This window comes from Ochotona princeps, chromosome 2 (assembly GCF_030435755.1).
Source record: "Ochotona princeps isolate mOchPri1 chromosome 2, mOchPri1.hap1, whole genome shotgun sequence".
Lineage (NCBI taxonomy): Eukaryota > Metazoa > Chordata > Mammalia > Lagomorpha > Ochotonidae > Ochotona > Ochotona princeps.
Window position 1 is genome coordinate 110,513,219 of NC_080833.1, and position 21,653 is coordinate 110,534,871.

At 52.2% G+C, this 21,653-nt stretch overlaps 3 protein-coding genes across 6 annotated transcripts; 1 reads left to right on the forward strand and 2 right to left on the reverse strand.

Annotated features, from left to right (window-relative positions):
* Window positions 1–7,198: 7,198 nt before the first annotated feature.
* On the reverse strand, window positions 7,199–11,254 carry ISG20L2 (interferon stimulated exonuclease gene 20 like 2). The gene is made up of 4 exons (XM_004589043.3): window positions 11,045–11,254; window positions 9,696–10,504; window positions 8,055–8,255; window positions 7,199–7,356 (listed from the first exon to the last, which is right to left on the reverse strand). The coding sequence occupies exons 2-4, from the start codon at window positions 10,392–10,394 to the stop codon at window positions 7,243–7,245; spliced, it is 1,014 nt and encodes a 337-aa protein (XP_004589100.2). The 5' UTR covers window positions 10,395–10,504; window positions 11,045–11,254; the 3' UTR covers window positions 7,199–7,242.
* Window positions 11,255–11,356: 102 nt separating this feature from the next.
* METTL25B (methyltransferase like 25B) lies at window positions 11,357–18,342 on the forward strand. 4 transcript variants are annotated; one of them, XM_058660445.1, is made up of 8 exons: window positions 11,357–11,487; window positions 13,868–13,992; window positions 14,148–14,340; window positions 14,807–14,869; window positions 15,167–15,310; window positions 15,750–16,237; window positions 16,625–16,809; window positions 18,010–18,342. In XM_058660445.1, the coding sequence occupies exons 2-8, from the start codon at window positions 13,967–13,969 to the stop codon at window positions 18,129–18,131; spliced, it is 1,221 nt and encodes a 406-aa protein (XP_058516428.1). In that variant the 5' UTR covers window positions 11,357–11,487; window positions 13,868–13,966; the 3' UTR covers window positions 18,132–18,342. The 4 variants fall into 4 exon arrangements, with proteins under 4 accessions (XP_058516428.1, XP_004589101.2, XP_058516431.1 ...); XM_004589044.4 differs by lacking the exon at window positions 11,357–11,487 and adding an exon at window positions 11,540–11,745; XM_058660447.1 differs by lacking the exon at window positions 11,357–11,487 and adding an exon at window positions 11,871–12,476.
* Window positions 18,343–18,620: 278 nt separating this feature from the next.
* Window positions 18,621–21,583, reverse strand: MRPL24 (mitochondrial ribosomal protein L24). The gene is made up of 6 exons (XM_004589045.3): window positions 21,526–21,583; window positions 19,658–19,887; window positions 19,476–19,571; window positions 19,182–19,285; window positions 18,897–19,027; window positions 18,621–18,810 (listed from the first exon to the last, which is right to left on the reverse strand). Exons 2-6 carry the CDS (start codon window positions 19,838–19,840, stop codon window positions 18,674–18,676), a joined length of 651 nt encoding a protein of 216 aa, XP_004589102.1. The 5' UTR covers window positions 19,841–19,887; window positions 21,526–21,583; the 3' UTR covers window positions 18,621–18,673.
* Window positions 21,584–21,653: the final 70 nt, after the last annotated feature.

Below are 21,653 nucleotides of genomic sequence, written 5' to 3' on the forward strand. Positions count from 1 at the left end.
AGCATCGTATATGAGCATTGGTTCGTGTCTTGTCTGCTCCACTTTCCATCCAGCTCTCTGCTTATGGCCTTGTAAAACAGTAAAGGATGACCCAAAGCCAAGCCATCCTCCACGTGGGAGACTCGGAAGACGCTTCTGGCTTTTGATGGGCTCAACTCCCGTTGTTGCAGTCATTTTGGAAGTGAACCAGCAGATGGAAGATCTTTCTCTGTTTCTCCTTCTCTTTGTAAATATTCTATCCAATAAAAATAAATAAATAGGGCCCGGCGGCGTGGCCTAGCGGCTAAAGTCCTCGCCTTGAAAGCCCCGGGATCCCATATGGGCACCGGTTCTGATCCCGGCAGCTCCACTTCCCATCCAGCTCCCTGCTTGTGGCCTGGGAAAGCAGTTGAGGATGGCCCAATGCATTGGGACACTGCACCTGTGTGGGAGACCCGGAAGAGGTTCCAGGTTCCCGGCTTCGGATCAGCGCGCATTGGCCCGCTGCGGCTCACTTGGGGAGTGAATCATTGGACGGAAGATCTTCCTCTCTGTCTCTCCTCTCTGTATATCTGACTTTGTAATAAAAAATAAAAATAAATCTTTAAAAATAAATAAATAAATAAATAACTTATTTTTTTGAAGCAGAATACTTGGAATATGAACCAGTGCTCACAGGGATGCTGGTGTTCCGAGTGGTGGCTTTACCTCTATGTTTAATTGCCAGGCCTCATTAATGCTCATTTCTCCAACTTTCTGATGACCTCTCATATACATCTGCCTTTCTTCATTTCTCCCAGCAAACAAGGAGCCCAGATGCTGTTCAAGGCTAAACTTGGGATTGCAGCCCTGCACCCATCGGAGTTCATTGTTGTTGGTGCTACATATATGTTCCCAGCCACCTTCTCAAGATCACTCAGAGCTCCCTGGTAGGGGCTCTCATCTGCCCCCTTGGGAGCCAAGAAGGAGCAGACCCCACCCATTTACCTTCCTCCCTCACCTCCACTCTATTCCCCAATCCACTGCAACGGAGCTTGTCACACCACCTCCAGTGGAGCCTGCGTGAGAAATCGCCGGGCCGAGGCGGAAGCTTCAAGGAAGGATGCCTCTTGGATTCGGCTGCATCTCTAGTGGTCTTGACATTCCTGGCTGTACTCTCTTTACTCTTATCTTTATGGCTGGAATAATATTGTTTATGTGCGGCAAAGGCTCAATGTTCCTTTATAGTTCTATGAAGCCTTCTGATAGGAGACTGGACAAGGATAGCAAACAGTGTGAGATAAAAACTATTAAGTCACTAGCTTTAATAAACCTACCTGGGACTATTTTTGAGAATTCCTAAAAAGAAGATTATAGTATAAATCTATAGCTTACAAAGCCATACAGAAAAAAAAGCTAAGAAAAATAGACAAGTTAATATTAAAACCAATGTAAGGCACAAAACACAATGAGAGCTAACTGCTTAATGATTAAAACTGTAGCTAGTGCCAAACCGTGTCCACAAGAAACAGCAACTGCATTCTGTCACCAGGCTATTAGAGAACAATCTTTTTTCGTCAGACCCACTTACCTCTCTGGAATAATTGTTTGCAGAAATGTAACCACATGAATAAGCAAGAAAATGTCCCTTTGCAATAATCTATTGTATATAAGCTGATGCCTTGCTTTTGCAAAATGCACTCAGATACAACTGCCTTGAGTTGTCGTGTCTGTTTGTCACTCGCTGAATCCTTGCCCACCGTTCCCAGGGTCCTGTTCCTGTCGGACTGATTGCTCCCGGCTGAGCCGGTCCGTCGCAGGAGCTGCTCACACCCAACCAGCTCCCACTGTGGGAGGCTCAGATGAGTCCGATTGCTACGAGCACCAGCTTCTTTGTTTTGTTTCCTCCTGTGGTATCTGATATTGTCATCTCCCTTCTGGAATCTACTTGGTTTTCCTCTTACCCATCTGGCAGTCCCTGCATAAGTCTTTCTTCCCTCCAGCAGCTTGTAAGTATAGGAATTTCCCAGGAGTCTGATGTTGACCTTCCACACCCCAACCTAAGGCTTCCATTCCTCTGCTTTGTGGCCTCTAAGCCTTTGTTTCTAGCCCCAAGTCTCTGTTCTGCCAGGCTTCCGGCTGGTAAAGCCAGCTGTTGACAAGACCTCTCCATTTGGGCATCTTCAGGCAGCTCAAGTCAATCCCATCAAAATCCAACTCACCTTCCTCAAAATTTGTTCTCTTAACCTTGGCATTCATCCTCACTCAAACCCCTCCAGTCCGTCTTTCGTCGCCTTGCCCTAATCCCCACGTTGTTTCTTCTCCCTCCTCTATGATGCTTGTATGCCTCCTCCTGCTCCCCTGACTCAAGCTGCCAGCATTGCTCATCCAAATTATCCTGACACTCATCTCCTGGCTCCTCTCCAACCCAGTGTCCATTTGGCTGCCAGCATCACCTGCCCAAACCCAATTCTGATCATGTCACTCCTCTGCTCGAAATCCCTCTGTGATTCTGGGATGCCACTTGCCACAGCACACTGAAAGACGTGTTGTTTCCAGGTTGCTCTAGGCCACAGGAGGGCAAAGGCAATGCGCTATTTCTCCCCAGTGGCCAGCACAATACCTGGCACTCAGCAGGTGCTTAATAACGTTTTCAGTGGAAGGAGGCCAAGTCTCCTCAGCTGCTGCCTGGGTTGTATTAACAGCAGAGACTTCAGACAGGCACACTTGGCAGATCTGAGTGCCAGCCCTGCCAACCTCCAGCTATTTGACCTGGGAAAGATTCATTACATTTTGCCAGCCTCAGTTTCCTTCATTTTACATTAGAATACCACCTACCTTACAAAGAATGAGACGACACAAGGCTTAGCTACAATACTTTGCACAGAGGAGCATTCAATAAATTATTGTCATAGTTACTATCAGATAGCAATCACAGGTGAAAAATGAAGATTAGCATGGAAGTGCTGTGGTATAGCGGGTTAACCCGTGGCTTGGCTTGCCTGCATCCCGCATTAGAAGGCCTGGTTCAAGTTCCAACTTCTTTCCAGCTCCAAGTCAGTGCATTTGGGAGGTAGCAGATGATAGCCCGAATACTGGGTTTCCTGACACCCATGCAGATGACTCAGGAGTCTCCAGCTCCTGGATTCAGACGGGTTCAGCCTGGCTGTTACAGGAACTTGGGAAATGAACAAGTAGACAGATGCTTCTCTTTCTTCCAAACTATTTTCTTAAAACACAAAAAACCAAACCACCAAGATTAAGCATTCCAGAATTTTCACACTAGAATCGTTCAATGTGAAAAGCGATTGTCACAAATTTACCATGCAATAAAATCAGATACGTAATCCAGTATTAATGGCTAGATAACTTGCTGTTATGTTAATTGGCTGTCTGGTAGACTGAGGTATAGGCTAAGACAATGTGCTTGTGAACTATAACAGGATATTAAATTGCTATCTGCTATAGATGTAGGATGCTCATAGATGCACCTGGCATATTATATTCGCAGGTGTTTGTCTCCGTAAACTTGCACTTGGGCTAACGTTCCTTGAGGCAAGCTTATAATTACAGTACTGTTGATCTCCTATTGTTGGCTATAGTAATCTGTTTAAAATAGGAGTTAAATGATCCTTCTCAGCGCCTTCATCCTATCAGTGGTTTTTAAGGCAGAGGGAAGGACAGCTAATACACACGCCCCCTTGCCCTTTGGAGAACCACTCTGCTAGACAATCCAGCTATGTTCAGCGTGTTACGGTTCCTTCATTTCTCATTGTCACCTGCAGCAGAGGGTCTCTGCTCATTAGAAAACCTCATGATGTTATGAAAACACATATCGGCAAGAACTGGCATACTGCCATGTGTATGGCTCTACTCTGAAGGATTGTTTTTCTTTTTTAAAGATTTATTTATTTGTATTGGAAAGTCAGGTTTAAAAGGAGAAACAAACAGAAAGATCTTCCATCTGCTAGTTCATTCTCGAAGTGGCTGCAATGGCCAGAGCGGAGCTGATCTGAAGTCAGGAGCCAGGAGTTTCTATTTTTTTTTTTTTTAAGATTTATTTATTTTTATTACAAAGTCAGATATACAGAGAGGAGAGACAGAGAGGAATATCTTCCGTCCGATGATTCACTTCCCAACTGAGCTGCAACAGCCGGTGCTGCGCCGATCTGAAGCCGGGAACCAGGAACCTCTTCAGGGTATCCCACACAGGTGCAGGGTCCCAAGGCTTAGGGCCGTCCTCGACTGCTTTCCCAGGCCACAAGCAGGGAGCTGGATGGGAAGTGGAGCTGCCGGGATTAAAACTGGCACCCATATGGGATCCCAGGGCGTGTTCAAGGCGAGGACTTTAGCCGCTAGGCCACGCCACCAGGTCCCAGGAGCCAGGAGTTTCTTCTGGATCTCCCAAACAGGTGCAGGATTTCAAGGCTTTGGACTGTCCTCAACTGCTTTCCCAGGCCACAAGCAGGGAGCTGGAAGTAGAACAGCTGGAATACAAACTGGCACCCATATGGGATCCCAGTGCAAGAAAGGTGAGGACTTTAGCCACTAGGCTACTTCACTGGGTCCACTCTGAAGGATCTTAAATTTAAGGCAGTCTCTCACGTAAGTGGCAGAGACCCTGCAACTTGAGCTATCATGTATTCCTGCCCAAAGTGTGCATTAGCAAGAAGCTGAATGGGGAGTAGAGCCAGGACTTGAACCCAAGCATGTCAACATGGGATGTGGGTATCCCAAATTGTTTGGGATTCAGGCAGTAAGCTATGATGAGATTTGTCCCCATCAACTGAAGCTGTGGACAAAGGGATTTAAAAGGAAGAGGATTGGGCCCGGGCAGTGTGGCCTAGCAGCTGAAGTCCTCACCTTGAACATGCTGGGATACCATATGAGCGCCGGTTCTAATCCTGGCAGCTCCACTTCCCATTCAGCTCCCTGCTTGTGGCCTGGGAAAGCAGTCGAGGACAGCCCAAAGCCTTGGGACCCTGCACCCATGTGGGAGACCTGGAAGAGGTTCCTGGTTCCCGGCTTCGGATCGGCTCAGCACCGGCTGTTGCAAACACTTGGGGAGTGAATCATCGGACGAAGATCTTCCTCTCCGTCTCTTCTCCTCTCTGTATATCTCCTCCTCTGTATATTTGACTTTGTAATAAAAAAATAAATAAATCTTCAAAAATAAAAAAGGGAAGAGGATCGAGGTATGGAAAATTCCTAGGCACTCTTGCAACATGAGCTTGGATCTGACTAAAACAGACCACAAGCATAAACAGTAAAGGAAGTGTCTACAAGGCTCCAAGTTCTTCCTTATATTGAAACATAGAAAAAAGTTTATTTGAAACAGATTGACAGAATTTTTAATTTACTCACTGCTTCATTCTCCAAATGTCCATGACAGCTAAAGCTGGGCCAGGCCAAAGCCAGGAACCTAGAACTCCATACCGTTGTTTCACTAGGATGTCAGGGGACCAAGCTCTTGAGCCACTACTTGCTACCTCCCAGTGTACACAACAGTAGGAAGCTTGGAATGCAGGACGTAGCCGGACCTGAATCCAGGCTCTCGGCTTGGGGTTGTGGGCATGACCATCAGTATCTCGACTGCTGCAATGAGCATCTACCAGACCAGCACCCCAGCTCTGGTTCTGGGCACAGCCAAAGTGAGCCTGGAGTTCTTTCCAACACAGGACTGGTGAGATCAGATACCTTGCCAGCCATGGGGGTGGAGCCTGGAGCCACTGATTACTTTCCCAAAAGTAACTTTGAGACTGAGCTCAGGGACAATTTTCTAGTTTGCCAATCACAGGGTAATGGAAATCAGCTTTCAGATGTAGTCCTCATTTCTGGTGACCTTCCTGGCTCACTCCCTCAGTGCTGTGGAAGAGTGTTTGGCACCTCCTGGTGACCAGAAATGGACACTGCATCTGGTGGGCTCTGCAGGAACCAACTTGCTCAGAATTCCAGAGCTGCCCAGCAAGCAGGTCCTAAGGTGCAGAACACAGGACACCTCATCTGGCAGCAGGAAAAATTCCCTTCCACAGGCAGCCAGGACTGTGACCCTAGCTGCTGGCAACAGAGGAGTTGCTTGGGAGGGCACAAATCCTGCTGGTGCCTGTGTGGAGTCCACATAGCCCTGGGACAGAGGGCAGAGTAGCCCCGGACACAAGGTCAGGGCTATGACTCTTTCCCAAGATGAGGGTGTGCCACTAAAGGAGAGTTGGCACCAGTGACCAGGTTGACATCACCGGAGTCTCAGTTCCCCCATTGTCCCTCCCTCAAGCCTATTCTCTGACTCCCTTGACCTCACTCTCCTGGTCACACACCCTGCGTGGGGGTGTTCTGTGTGGTCTGGGTGTGCCTGCTGATGCATGAGAAGGGCGGGGGATGAAATGCCAAGTGTGTGGCACGGGCTACCAAGGTCTGGCTGGCGCTCTCCTCCATGAACTCCAGCCAACCCGGGATCCCTTTGGTGCCATCCATAGACATCCTGGGCGCCCAGTGGGAACTATGGTCTCCAGATGTGTTGAGACAAAGCTACCTGACATAAAGTCAAAGAGAAACCAGCACACGATTGTGTTTCCATTATAAAAATTTATCAAGAGAATTTGAGGTGTTTAAAGGCTTTCTTTAGCAGAGAACAAGAAAAAAACTTTAAAACCATTAAAAATCATAAAAAGTTTTTTAACCTGGTGAACAGGACCTATTATTCTCTTAGTTAAGAGACTGCTTTTCTCCATGGAAAAAGCTGATGTCCAAGCTATACTCTCACTGCCCTGTAGCTTGACAGAACACCTCACCAGCCCTGGCTCTTGTGGGAATCAAGGGGGCATCTGACACAGGTGGCGTGTCGACTGGGAGCCACAAGTGGAGTCTGTGACTTGCAATGGGACTATTTCATTCATCATCCAAGCAGGTCACTTACGAGAATGGAAGAACCCTTGGGAACAAAAGGCCTAACCTGATACCCTAGTGATAAAGTGTGTGCCCCATCAAAGTCGGAATGCTCACCTGGCGCACAATACTCTGGGATCTGTGGATAGCACCATTTAAGAAGGTAAACAGTATAGGGTTGGGTCTGGACAGGAAGGATGCCATCTTTCAGAGGACACTCAACCAGACACAGAACATAGCAGCTCAGGTGAAATTCCAATGGATATTAAAATGAGGGTTGAGCCTTTCTCTTCCCAACAAGTCTAGTTTCCAAAGGGGTGGAGCTGGTGAAGCTGTCCATCCTTGGTCCACTATCCTGGGTGTTGCTTCTGATTCCCCATCCTGCCAGTGTGCCCATCACTGCTAGTCTTTTGGGGGATTCTGGATCAGGTGCTGCTCCCACTCGACTTCAACCAACTTGTAAAGCTCCATGGTGGCCTGAGCATCTTCCACAGAGGAATGTCCGCTCTTCCCCACCTGAACAGGAAGATAAAAGCAAGATTCGGTTCCTAAAACTATGTATGAAATATATGAAATTGATTTCCTTAGTACAAATAGTGACAAATTAAAAGGAAAAATAACCACGTGTTTGGTCCCATGCAAAAAAAAAAGCAAGCATAAGGCAACAGGACATAGCTTCCGGTCCTGGGGCCTCTCTGCTCCCCACACACGGCACTCTGCTGAGGGCCGCCTCCTCATCACATTTCAACTCCTTTCCTACTGTCTACTCAGGCCTTTCTGGGGCGAAACGTGTAGGCCTTCATGTGAGTTCTGCAGTCATGGAACATGCCAGATCAAGGACAGGCCTTGTGAGTCCTCTACTTTCCCAGCTCCTTTGTAGGACTCACGTCTGCAGCTTCTGTCCAGGAGGGCCCCCAAGACGTCAGGCATAGAGATTCACAAATGTTCCTTATGTCCCCCATGGGGTCTCCTACAACCACTATCTCCTCTTTTCCCTTCTTGGCCGTGATTTTGTATCCACTTTGGCTATTTGCCCCCTCCAAAGTATCCTCTGGAACTTTGTAAGGTAGAGAACAGGAGCTACCATTCCTACATATGGGTTACTTAAGCCAAAGCCCTTCCCATTAGTCGGAGTGTGGAGAGGACATAGTAACGAGGCCCCAGCCTGCCTGAGCCGGGTTGGGGGGGCTGGCCCGCAGGGAACAGATGGCTACCTGGATGTCCCGGTCCAGCAGCTGCTTGGTGAGACGCTTTAGAGACATGGTGGCGTTCTCTGGGAAGTCGGCCTTCCGGTTGAGGAGGGGAATATGCGAGGTGTCACGGGTGAGGGACTTGGGGTGAAAGTACTGGAGGGCTTTGAAGTCATTGTGGATGGCATGCCCCACCACTATCTTCCCTGTGAGGATCTTCAAGATCTGCAAGGAGTGTGGAGAGGAAGTGAGAAGGCAGGCTCAATGGCGGCGCCTCCGCATCCTCAAGGCCCACTTGGCCCTTCTAGGGTCTTCTCACCAACCACCCACCCGTCCACCCTGAAGTTGCCCTCTCCCAGTTTCCTTACTCCTGAAATCCACCTCCTCCTCCCCAGGATGAGAGCAGGAGACTCCCACGGCATGGCATGACCCTGCTTAGACTTAGGCTGCCAGGGGCTCCTCTCCTTCTCATGAATCCCACCCCCAGGACATATCGACTCATCTTTAGCCTTAAATCAAACTCATGCTTTGGATATTTGCTTAACTGTCTAGCTCAATGCTGACTTGCTATTTGAAGTCCTCTGTCACTACTCTGGCCTCCAACATGGGGTGTGCCTTCCTGGGCTCCCTGGAAGAGGCCAGGTGCAGTCAGCCTTCAGCTGCCTTCAGCCCAGCTCAGGCAAAGACACCAGGCCAAAATCATAAGTAGTCCTACCCACAGTGCACGCAGGTGCTTTACTGTCCACCGCCAGTTCAACTTCCCACGGACTTCAACACAGCACTCATCAGAGCAGAGCAGATTTGCTGGCAGACCCATTCCACCTTCTGCCATCACTGGCTGTCTCCCAGGGTACACATTGGCAGAAGCTCGGATTAGTGGTTAGAGTTGGGATTCAAAACCAGGCATTGTGATAACAGAATGTCAGAGTCTTAATTAACAGCCCAACAACCACCCTCCTGAAACTCAAGGTTCTGGCATACAGGAAACCACTGAAGTGAGATGTCTACAGAGAAGGCAAAGAACCTGGACTCAAAATCATAACACATGGGCATAGGGCGCCCTCTGGTGGCTCTTTGCAATTTCCTCCCTCCACAGACCTCAGTTCACCCTCCTTTCCTGCTCATCTGTTGGGTTCCCAGGGACAAAATGAGTGGGTTTACTCAACGAGAAGGGACCCACCTGAGCCCTTCATGCCCCTCACCACACGCTACCTGTTCCACTTACATAACCACGTGACAGTTCCTCTGTCCCCTTACCACCATCACTCCCCACATCTGCTCCAAGCAACTGTTCACTGGAGATGCTCCTCTCCACCTCTGCCTCCAGCCCTAAAATCCCACCCTACATGGCTCTGCTGAGTTGAGCCCTTCCCCCTGCCCTGACATTCACGGCTGCTCTCTTTCTCAGTCTAGCTTTCTCAGTGGCTGTGCCTTTACTATGCATACTCCCAGCTCCCTGGATCAGGACCCGACCTGGCACCTCAAACAGGCCTTGACAATCAGACTTGCTCGCCTTCAGCCACTCCTTCTCCCAACATACTCTCCTCCCCCTCTCTGCAATCTTCTGCCACCTTCCCAGGGAAGTATCCTTGGAGAAAAAAGGACGTGGACCTCTCCCCACCCACTCGCTCGGTCTTTGCTGCAGTCCAGTGCCGGGCTTTGTACCTGGCTCCGGGCAGTCTTGAAGGGGGTAGCATTGGCCATGTGCTGCTTCCGGATGCCACTCCACCGGGTCCGGTAGTCCACAATAGGGCAGGGGGGCAGGATGTACTCGTCGTAAAGCACGTCACCGTCGTAGTTGACAATGCTACACCGGGCCAAGGAGCTGATGTGCCCCTTCGGGCCTGTGCCCACCATCTCACAGTCTATTGCCACCATCTTCCCCGGCAACTTCTTTTCAGACTGTGCCTGGCTGTGGTACTGGGCAGTCCGCTTCTGGTGGCCTTTCTTCTGGGAGCCAGCGGACTGGCCCTTCACCTTCGGCAGGGCGCTCTGGAACTCACCCAGCAGGTCCACTTTAGCAGCCAGGGCATCCACTTTCTTCGAAGCAGCCGGGGTCAGCCAAGACACGGCTGCTTTCTTCTGCGGCTGCTCAGACCCCACACTGGAGGCCGCTGTCTTTTTCTTCTTCTTTGGGAGGGGAGCGGCCTTGCATGCACCATCCACCTTAGGTGCCTCCCCCTTCTTGGGAGGTTCGGAGTTCGACTTAGCAGCCCTGCCAGGCAGCTGGTTCTTCTTATTCAAAAACCCCTTGCGTTCCAAGAGCCGCCGTTTCTTGACAAAGCTGCGGTGCTTGGCATTTCCTTCTAGGGCCTTTTTGGGAGGGGGTTCCCCAAAATCTAGATTCAGGAGCAACGTAGCCATGAGAGCTGATGATGGCTGAGGAGTTGGCTAGAGTGGCTTACAGATGACAGGTCAGGGGCTTCAACCCCTGCTGAATTCCAGGGCCCAGCATGGGGAGCTCTGTTTAGACCCTGGGGAAAAAAGGAAGCCACTTCAGTGAACCCAGAAATCTGGGTGTCCGGGGGTGTTATGTGTGTGAATAAGACGAATCCCTGAAGCACTGAAGGGAGGAAAAACAGCACAGCCATCCCTCAGACGGCAACAAACTATAACATAGTTTGTTATAAGAAGACTTGTCAAGGCCCAGGGAGCTCCACCACACACCGGCCGCATGGTCTTGGAGCGGGGATGTACATGGACCCTGAGCTCTGCCAGCCAGCACAGGTGAGTCCAAGTGTCCGCTCATGGGGAAGAGATCTAAGGTGGCTGGAAGACAGCGAGACGCACGGTGCAGGGGACCTCGGATGACCCATGCACCTGCAGCGAGGAGATCGCGCATCCTGGTACCCCCTTTTCCTCAGTTCCAGCTTCACCCCTGGTCCTCCTGAGCGGAGGACGGCTGCCGCCACCTTGGCAGTGGGCGGGCGTGCGAGGCCCGAGGGAGAGGCCATCTCGGCGAGCACCCTCCGTATCTCCACGGGAAACGCGGCCCCCCAAGCTCACACACCTACCTGCTAGCTAGGCCCCGCTAAGAGCGCAAGCGTCCGCAGCCGGAAGTGGAAGTGGGCGCGCGCCGCCGAGGCCCCGGCCGGCGGGCGCGCGCGTGGCAGCGCGTTGGGGGCCGGCGTGCGCGCGCCCGCGGCGCGCCCACCTCCGGCAGCGAGGCCAAGGACTCGGAGGGGTCGAGGAGTGGCAGCGGCGGCGGCGGCGGCGTGGGCGGGGGCGGGATGCGCTCCCCGGCTCCTCTTGCCCGGTGCAGGTACAACTTGGAAGGGTGGTGAGGCCGCACAAACCGGAACTACAGCGCGCCAGGAGCCATAATCTCCACTTCCGGGAGAAGTGAACGCTTGACGCCGGAGGGGAGTGAGGCCCGCCCTTCGCCGTGACGGCGGCGATACGCGGCACGCTTCTGTGACGTCACGACCATGGCGCCGTCACGTGCCTCCGCGGCACGGTGAGTCGTCGCTGCTTGTGACGTCGGCGAGCGACTGTCTCTTCCAACTTCAGCATGGCTTCCCAGATGGGCAGCCTGGGCTCTGCGCCTGCGTGGAACTGACCCTGGGGGTCCTCGTTGCTTCTGCTGACTCGCTGCGCCCGCAGGATGCCGGGCGTCTCAGCCCGGGGCCTCTCTCACGATGAGAGGAAGCAGCTGGCCGTGAAGCTCACCCGTGTCCTGACACTCTACCGTTCCATCCTGGACGCCTACATCATCGTGAGGCCCCAGGGGTGTGGGCGGGCTGGTCGTGTGGTGGACCAAGAGCCCACGGCTGGGAGAGACTGGGGAGAGTTAGTCGCAGGTCTCTTCTGTCAGTTTGAGTCTGGGGGTCTCTGCAAGAATTGGGTAAAAGATTTATTTTGTAATTGAAAAGCCAGATCGACAGAGAGATAGAGATATCTTCCATTTGGATTCACTCTGGCAGCGGCTGGAGCTGAGCCAATCTAAAACCAGGAGCCAGGAGCTTCCTCTGGGTCTCTTACATGGGTGCAGGGTCCCAAGAACGTGAGCTATCCTCTGCTACCTTCCCAGGCCACAAACGGAGCTGGATGAGAAATGGAGCAGCCAGGATGCTAACCTGGCACCCACATAAGATGCCAGCGTTAGCAGGTTAGCCTGTTGAGCCACTGTGCCGGCCCCAAGTGTAATATTTCTGATAATTAAGAAAAAACCACATGAACATTTGAATCATGCTGCAACTAGGTTGAATTCTCTTAAGAACATGTGTAATATTCCCAGAACACACATTTGCCCATCCCAGGCTTTGCATGTATTCCTGGTTTTGTGGTAGGCACTCTCAGCTTTGGAATCAGACTGGGGTTGGAATCCTGGCTCCCCCTGCGTTGCTAACCTGCATCTTGATTTTGTAGGACTTCTTGTCACCCCTCCTAGCTCTGGTTTCCTCAGCTGTAAAATAGATTCTAGTCTGAGGAGTTCTTGTGAAGAATGTGAGATAATACAGTGTCAGGCCCCAAATCTAGAGAAGCACCAATTCAGCTCTTTGTCTTCCTTGATTCACAGTGTAATCCTTCATTGAGTCCTCCTAGCCCTACCTTCAAAATACATCCCAGATTCACCTGTTTGGCTTCAGCTCCTGTCCTGGGCCAGGCCACAGGCTTCTCTTTTCCCTTAGCTAGACAGTAACCAATCTGTGGGCGCTTTCCTCTCCCCCTCCATAATCAGTTTTTACCTTTGCAAGGATAAAAGCTCATGATCCTCCTGTGCTTTCTAGGCGCTTAGATGATACTCTATCCTTGCTCCGTGAGGCCCTGCCTCATCTGGCCCCTGCCCACCCCTTCAGCCTCACCACATTCCAGACTTTCCATGCTCACTGGCCTGTGCCGATCCCCAACCACTTTCTGTTCCCGAAATACTGCAGGCTTCTGGGGCTGCATGGCATTTCCTCGCACATCATCAACACTACAGAATGGTTAGGTCTTTCTGGCCCAGCACAGGGATCCGTAGAGTAAAATGGGTTTCAAGTCTCTGCCTCTGTTAGGTACTAGCTGTTGGAGCAATGTCTCAGTTTCCTGAATTGTGAAACTGGAGAGAAAGGAGTAGTTCCTCCCACTCTGGGTGTTAACACATGTCAGGTCTGTACAGCTATGCAGAGAGAGAGAGAGTATTGTGTGTTTGCTGTTGGCTGATTTTCTTTGCATGTCTGATTCCTGATCATCATCTAAGTCTCAGCTCATGTGTCACCTGTCCAGATAAGTCTTCCATCACCACCCTCATCTGAAGTAGTTCTTGCTCAGACTTTTCATTTCATTAGCACTGCACTGTCTGTGTGGCGTTTGATGTTATCTGAAAAAGTTTTAAACCTTGAAAAGGCAAAAGTCTTCTCTGCTTCTTTGTTGTATCCCGTGCCTAGAAAAGCTTGCCCTGTAGCCAAACAAAGCCCAGCATTGTGATAAAACAAAGGATGCATGCAGATACATACATGTGTGAGACACAAAAAAGAGGAACAAGGTAATATCATGTGGCAGTCCCTGGGATGGGTGCTAGGGATGTAGTTGTGGAGAAGATAATACCATCACTACCCTGAAGTTCTTTGTGTGAAAAAACAGTTAAAAGGAAATGGCTAAAACTAAGGGGTTGTGTCCAACAGGCCTTCTGGGTGTTCTGGGAGGCAGGGTCCATTGCCTGGGCATTGGGGAAGGCTGCAGCAGACCTCAGAATTGCCTCAGATGGTTAGAGAGTCCCCATTGGTCACTGCTAGTGGCCCTGGGTGGTAGCCATGCTAAGACAAGGCAGGTGACAAAGTGAGGCATTGAGGGTATGGGGAAGATTGGGCATGGTGGGAGGTCAGAGCCTGCTGACTACTGCTCTCCTTCTGCAGGAGTTTTTCACAGACAACCTGTGGGCCACACTCCCTCGCTCGTGGCAAGAAGCCCTGGATGGATTGGAGCCACCCCAGCTGGCCACACTACTGCTGGGAATGCCTAGGGATGGGGAGGTGGCAAGGTAGGGGCTACAGGGACTCCAGGCTGGGGAGCTGAAGGCGCTACACTATTGCTCCAAGGGCCTTAAAAGGAGCTTTGGGGTCCCCCGGGTGATAAACTCGTTTGCCTGCGATGTGATGGGACTATTTACCAGAGGCCTGGACTGGCCTGTCTCAGGTATAGGTCTGTGTGGCCACTCACCCTGCTGGCCTTGAAGTCCACAGCCTATGCTCTGGCCTTCACCCGGACACCTGGCTTCCAGACCCCGTCTGAGTTCCTGGAGAACCCCAGCCAGAGCTCCCGACTAACGGCTCCGTTCCGGAAACATGTCAGGCCTAAAAAGCAGCATGAGATCCGGAGGCTGGGTGAGGTAAGGGGATGACTGGGGCGTGGCTGGCATCCAGAGGCACAGGGACTCCATGAGCCTGTCATTTGCACAGATGGGTGCCCCTCAAGCTCCCCCACAGGCCTAGAAGTTAGAGGCTGCCTTGCCCAGCAGATGTGCCGTTCTTGGGACCTCCATGCTTGTTGGCTTTGTCGTCCTGTACTGGCTGGGTTGGTTGGAGGCTCCAAGTCAGCCTTCTGCCTGTTTCATATCTCCACCTTCTGCTCATGGCTTCACAGCGGGGTTCTTGTTGGCTTGGAGTGACTGAATTCCTGACCCAGGGGGCAAGGAGAGTGGCCCACACTTGGGGGTCAGTACCTACCTTCACCCCTACTTGGCTGGCACTGCCCACCTTCCTTTGCCCTATGCAGTTTCTGCACCCTCATTCTGGCTGTTGGCCCCAAGAGTAGCGAACGAATAGCCAGGGCACCTCTGCTCCCTCCTCTTATAGCTGGTGAAGAAGCTGAGTGACCTCACAGGCTGTACCCAGGTCGTGGATGTGGGCTCAGGCCAGGTAAGCAAGACCCCTATTGAACTTGTTTGCTTTTTTCCTAAGGATTTATTTATTCATGCTTATTTGAAAGGTAGGCAGTCATCAATCTTGCATCTGTTGGTGCATTTCCCAAATGCCCACAACAGCTGGGCCTGGAGTGGACAAAAGCCAGGAGCCTGGAACTCCATTCCAGGTTTCTCATGTAGGTGCCAGGGGCTCAGACACTTGGGCCAGCACTCCGATAGAGGAAGGTTGCCTTGCAGGTAGAGGCTCTACCCACTGTGCCAACACAGCCCTCCTTCCTTTCTTGATTTCCAGGGCCATCTCTCCCGCTTTATGTCCCTGGGGCTGGGACTGACAGTGAAGAGCATCGAAGGGGATCAGAGATTGGTGGAGAGAGCCCAGCGCCTGGACCAGGAACTCCTGCAGGCTCTGGAGAAAGAAGAAAGGAGGAAGCCGCAGGTAGGCTGCCCCTGCCTGTGTGCTGGGCTGTGGGAGCAGGGTCTTCCTGGGCTGCAGTTGGGTATGGAGGTTGAAATCCATGCCTCAAGGATGTGTTTCCTGTTTTTGCCATCTTTCCCCAAAGCCTTCCCCACATATCTCCAAGGCACATTCTAGCTACAAGTGCTTTCCACACCAATACAGACTTCCCCCAACCAGCTGTGATTTGCTTGTCACATATAAGGCAGCAGAGCACTACAAGAGAGAACACTGGGTCTCTTACAAGAAAAGTTAGATGAAGTAATAGTGGGCCCAGAACTTTAAGTATGGCCCAACCCTCTGCCGGGCCCCATCTTCCTCCCTGGGAAGCAACAGAGGACTGATCCCTTCATGTGCACAGAGGCTGCCTGAAACAGCAAATTCTCTTCTGACCAGGCCTTTGTCTCCTCTTTCCATGCAGGTTGGCAGAAGCAGCCCCCGCCACTGCCCTCACCATGTGGTCAGATGGGTTGACCCCATGGCCTTGTGCGAGGAGCTTCTGCTGCCAGTGGAGAAGCCAGGACAGAGTCCTGGAGCCCGCCTGCTCCTCACAGGCCTGCACGCATGTGGAGATCTGAGCGCCACCTTGCTCAGGCACTTTTGCCTCTGCCCCGAGGTGGCTGCCCTGGCCTCTGTGGGCTGCTGCTACATGAAGCTCAGTGACCCTGGTGGCTACCCACTGAGTCAGTGGGTGGCTGGGCTGCCCAGCCATGCACTGCCTTACCGGCTGCGGGAGGGAGCCTGCCATGCCCTGGAGGAGTACGTGGAACGGCTGCGGGAAGCTGGTCCTGGCCTGCGGACACACTGCTACCGCGCCGCCCTGGAGACGGTCATCCGACGAGCCCGGCCAGAGCTCCGTCGGCCAGGAGTGCAGGGGATCCCCAGGGTCCATGAGCTCAAGATTGAAGAGTGAGCTTGGGGGATGGGGAGCAGGGGTGACTCATCTAGGGGTTGGATTCCCTTCCCACCCTCCCTTGTTGGCATGGCCCAAAGGAAAGGTAATACGGGCTCAGTTTTGAGTTTGCTGGCCTTGACAACTTCTCAAACTTTGCTTAAAAGGGAGTTGTGTCCCTCTTAGCAGAAGGCTGTCCAGGAGTTTTTAAAATGTTAAAATGGGGCTAAAAGGAGAGAACTAGCTGGAGTTAACTGTTTGGACCAGTTTGCTACCCAACAGTCAGCTCACAGGGGTGCAATGACACATGCATGTCAGGGTAGCACAGCCGGAGCAGGCAAAGTTTAAGTGGGAGGTGGAGGGTCCTGAAAGCACACTGAGCACTGTCCTTGGTGGACCTGCAGGTACGTGCAGCGGGGGCTCCAGCGAGTGGGTCTGGACCCCCAGTTGCCACTGGACTTGGCTGCCCTGCGAGCCCACCAGGCCCAGGAGAACCGCGTGGTTGCCTTCTTCAGCCTGGCCCTGCTGCTGGCTCCACTGGTGGAGACACTGATTCTTCTGGACCGGCTGCTCTACCTTCAGGAGCAGGGTAAGGGTGGCCACAGCAGGATTCTGGCCAAGATGGGTGGGGTCCAGGGCTCCTTCAGGTCCTTTCCCCCTCCTGCCACTATCTGTTCAGCTTGTTTTATTACTGGGGTGGTGGTGTTTTTAAAGATGTATTTATTTCTGAGAGGCACAGCGACAGATTGTCCCTTGTTGGTTCATTCCCCCGGAAAATCACAAGAGCCAGGAACTGCATCCTGGGCTCCCATGTGGATGGCAGGGGCCCAATCTGGGTCATCTTGTGCTGCCTTCCCAGGTGCACTAATAGGAAGCTGGATCATGGGCAAAGCAGCTGGGACTTGAACCAGCACTCTGATTTGGGATGCTGGCAGTGCAAGCAGCAGCTGAACCTTCTGTGACACAGTGTTGGCACCTGTGGTGATTCATTTTAAAAGGTCTTGACAGAGTGATCTCTTAGCTAGTTTACTCCCTAAATGCCTGCAGTTGCCACTGCTGAGGTGGAGCTAAAGCTGAGAGCTGGAACCTCAATCCAGGTATGCCCCGTGGTAGCAGGAACTCAACAGATTGAACCATTACTGCTGCCTTGTAGTGTTTGCATCAGTAGGAAGCTGGAGTCGGGAGCTAGAATGTGGGTATCTTAACCTGTGGGCTAAATGTCCAACCCTACTGCAGTGATCCGTGGACCTCCTGCTTCTGTCACCAGTAGGGTAGAGGGTTTGTCTAAGATGCAAATTCCTAGGACCAGCATTTGCAGCCCAGTAGCTGAAGCTGCAAACTATGACACCAGTTCTAGTCCTGGCTGCCCCACTTCTGACCCAGCTCCGTGCTAATACATCTGGGAACACAGTAGAAGATGGCCCAAGTGCTGAGGTACTTGCCACTCACATAGAGATCTGGATGAGTTCTAGGTTCCTGGCTTCAGCCTCGCCCAACCCTATCTGCAGAGTGAATCTGCAAATGGAAAAGCTTTTTGTCACTCTTTCAAATATATATCTTTAAACTTCTACCAAAGCAGCCTCTGGCAGTGCATGTTAAGTTGTTAACCTGCATTGTAGAGGGCTGCCGCTCAGGTTAACAACTCAGACACCCTCTCTCCCCTGAGAGCAGTCTCCTTGGTTCCCTGCAACCTCCTGTGAGGAACAGGGATTGTGCCTGCACACTGGGCAAGAGGTGGAGTGCAGGGTTGGGTCATGTGTCCTTCCAATTAACCCTTCCTTTCACCCAGGCTTCCATGCTGAGCTCCTGCCCATCTTCAGCCCAGAGCTGTCGCCCAGAAACCTGGTGCTGGTGGCCACCAAGATGCCCCTGGGGCAGGCCTTTTCTGTCCTGGAGACTGAAGACAGCTGACACAGTCCCAGGAAGGGGACACGACAGGCCCCTGCAGAAAGCTCCCAGATGCCTGTGTGGCCTGGAGTGCCTCCTCATCCGGAGCTAGCCCTCCGCATCCTCCCTGGAACTCTGCTACCCTTGTGTGTCACAGGCTCCCTCCTTTTTTGTGTGTGATGTAAAAGTGTGTGAGGTCTGATTTTTAACTTATTAAAACATGGAAGATTGTGTATCTCCTCCATTTCTAGAAGCACCCTCACTGTCACACCCCTGCAGGAGGTGCATTAGGTTTCATGTCCGCTCCCCACTGCCCTCAGACTGGTGGCAGAAGCCTTTTCCTTTGGTTCCTCTCCTAGAATCAGCCCTGGGCAGGCTGTCCTGAGGCTGCCTACCTTCCACCCAGCTCTGTCACAGCCTTAGGAAAAGGATGGCTCTTCTTCCTTGTGTCCCTGAGACAGAAGTATGGGGGATGGGGGCCCACCTGCCAGAGACCACAGCCACACATGCCTGTGAGGACTCGTGACTCTTTATTGGCACCTGAGGAGCACCTGCCGTCTTTAGGCTCAATACCAGTAGACTTTCTTGTATCTCCGGGTCTCCTGGATGCCCATCGCCTCCATCACCTCCTCTTCCAGTGTCTTTAAACGGGGCACATAGGTTTTTTCTAGAGCATCTTCCACTGATGTGTCCTTGGGACCATCTGCAGAATCAGAGCAAAGGAGATGGGTGGGAGGGCTCAGCAGGTTGCTCGCACCCCTTCCCTGCCTGGCCCTCACCCAGCCTCACCGATCCACGTTTCAGGGACAATGCCATCGGCTCTGGGAAATTCAGGTTTGGGGATAATTCTCCCTGATCTTGTAGAGACTCGGACACGCTCTCCTGCCTCAGTAAACCTCCACTCGATCTCGGTAGGTTTCCTGGTGAACAAAAAGAGGTGGATGGCCCCCCTCAGCCTCCAGAGTAACCACCCCTGCTCCCCACTCCAAGTGGCTTGCCCATTGCGGGCCACTGGCAGCTCCTTAGTGGACCCAGACCCTGACAGACCCACTGATGAGAGCCGTATGTGCTTGCCTGTCCACGGGATCCACAAGTTTGACCTGGCGGTGCAGCAGGGGGGCTTCACTGGGGACCATGGTTCCCCGGAAATCCTTGGTCTTGCCAATGTACCGGTAGTGCTGTTTAAGAGAGGGCAAGTGTCAGCATGCCAGGGGTGGGAAGGGCTCGCCTTCCACTGCTCGAGCCTTTGGCAGTCCAGGTCAAGGGGGAGATGGGTTCAATTGTGCTGCTGTGCCCTGTGTGGCTCTCAGAGGAGAGGGGCGGAGGGGATGGGCTTCCAGAACAGCCCCATACTCGTTCATCACTTACTGTGTTCAGTCCCTCCAAGACCACCCAGTTACGCTGCCGGATAACTTGGACCACTTTGCCCTGCTTCCCAGCATCCTTGCCTTCTAGGATCTCCACCTGTGGGAAGATTTGCGCAAGGGTCAGGGAAGAGGGAGACCTCTGCCTCCTGGTGGCCCCCTCTGCCCCTGGCCTGAGGCTCTTACCGTGTCCCCACAGAAAAGATGCCAGTCTTCATCTGAGATGGGCTCCACAGCCACTCGGCGTCGCCTGGTCCCTGGCGGATTCTTCCTCTTGTCTGCCAGGGAGCCTGGGCGGCTCATCCCATAGCGGTAGTGTGGGGGCAGGGTGACCTTGGATGCCAAGGCCAGCAAGGCAGAGAGACGCATGGCTGGAGATGGCGAGAGTGTCCTTGCCAGAGATAGGCTCCTCAGTTCTGGGCAGGGAGGATGGACAGAAATAATGCCGAACTTTGCTAAGAGCCTCGTCTGACTCCTCCCAGAATGACAATGTCTTCTGATAGAGAGAGGAACAAGCTAGTGTCTCATCCAAAGAACCTAGAGATCAGACCTCAGAATTCACACACATCAGGAAAGCCAGGGGCCATGTTAATTGGCTCACTCTTGAACCCAACACTTGGCCAGCAGTGCCTGGAACATAGTAGGCACATAATAAAGGTATTAAACAAAAGCCTGCACAGCAGGATAGAACAGAAGTAGGTAACGGAACAAAACCCGGGACACAGGGCCAACAGGCAAGGTGGTCATAATCAAAATGAACTGCGGTTAAGGGGTTGGTATAGTGGCCTAACACGTTAAGTTGTTGCCTGGTACACAGGCATTGGCATTTTTCAACAAGAATGAACCCTAACTTCAAAATACAAATAAAGTGCACCATCATGGCAGAAAGAGCATTGGCCTGGGAGGTCAGCCCACCGGACTTCCTGCTGGCCTCTGGTTCCTGCCCACTGTTGAACTCCTGTGTGACCCTTAGGGTAGTTTATACATATGTATGTGGGGGGGAGAGGGTATATATGGGAAGAGAATGGTAAACTAATGTACTTGTTCTGGGAGAAAATGAGAGGACTTTCCCTTTTTATAGGGTTTGCAATTTCTAGGTAATCATTTTTCTTTTCATCTCAGTATATAAAAAAGAATCCAAGGCTATTATCTATTAAAACTGGTTAGAGGTAAGAGCCTAAGATAACAATAAAGGAACTAATAAATAAGCACACAGCCAGTGCTATGGGGCCCTACTATGTGTCAAACCCAACACTGCAAATGTCACTATTGTTGGCATTTGGTCTTGTACCTCACTAAGGGAGGTTGCTTTTTTAGGTGTATTTATTTATTTGGAAAGGCAGATCAGATTTATGGAGAGGAGACAGATCTTCTGTGTGCAGATTCATTTCCCAAATAGCCACAATGGCCGGAGCTGAGCTGATCTGAAACCAGCAGCTAGGAGCTTGTGCCAGGTCTCCTACGTGGATGCAGGGTCCCAAGACTTGGAACTATCCTCCACTGCTTTCCCAGGCAACGAGCGGGGAGCTGGATAAGTGGAGCAACCGGCACCCATAAGGGATCCCGGCGCTTGCAAGGCAAGGACTTAAGACATTGAGCCATCGCGCCGGGCCCCTGAAGTCCCTTCTACAGACAAGAAAACCAACACCTAGACAGTGGGAAGGAGTTGCCCTAGCAAGGCCCACTCTAAGAGTTCCACCGTCACTGGAGGAGGTCTCAGGAGCGCCCAGACCGGAGCAGCCTACACGCCCCCTTGATCTCGTCTCCCCTAAATCGGAAGAAGCTGCCACTGCAGTGGGGCTTTCACCACGAGTTCCGGGGGCGCCACTCACGGCGAAGAGGTTGCACGTGTCACACCCTCCCAGCTCCAAACCCGGATCTCAGACATCGTCAGACCCCAAGGCCATCTTCCACACGCACCCGCTCCCAGCTTGTCCAGTACAGAGAACGCCTGCGTAGGCAACTCAGCCCCGGCCAAGGAAGAGTGCCCGTCCCACGCCTGCCTCCCAACGAATCCAGGCGCTAACAACACCTCTGGGTAGCGCAGCCCTCACCTCCGCTTCCCGCTCCACCTCCGTCTGTCACTTCGGCACGTGGCCCTCAGCCCCATCCATTTTCTGGGAAATGTAGTCTAATGGGAGAGCAGACGCTCTACCGCGAATTTAGCCTCTCAGCATACTGG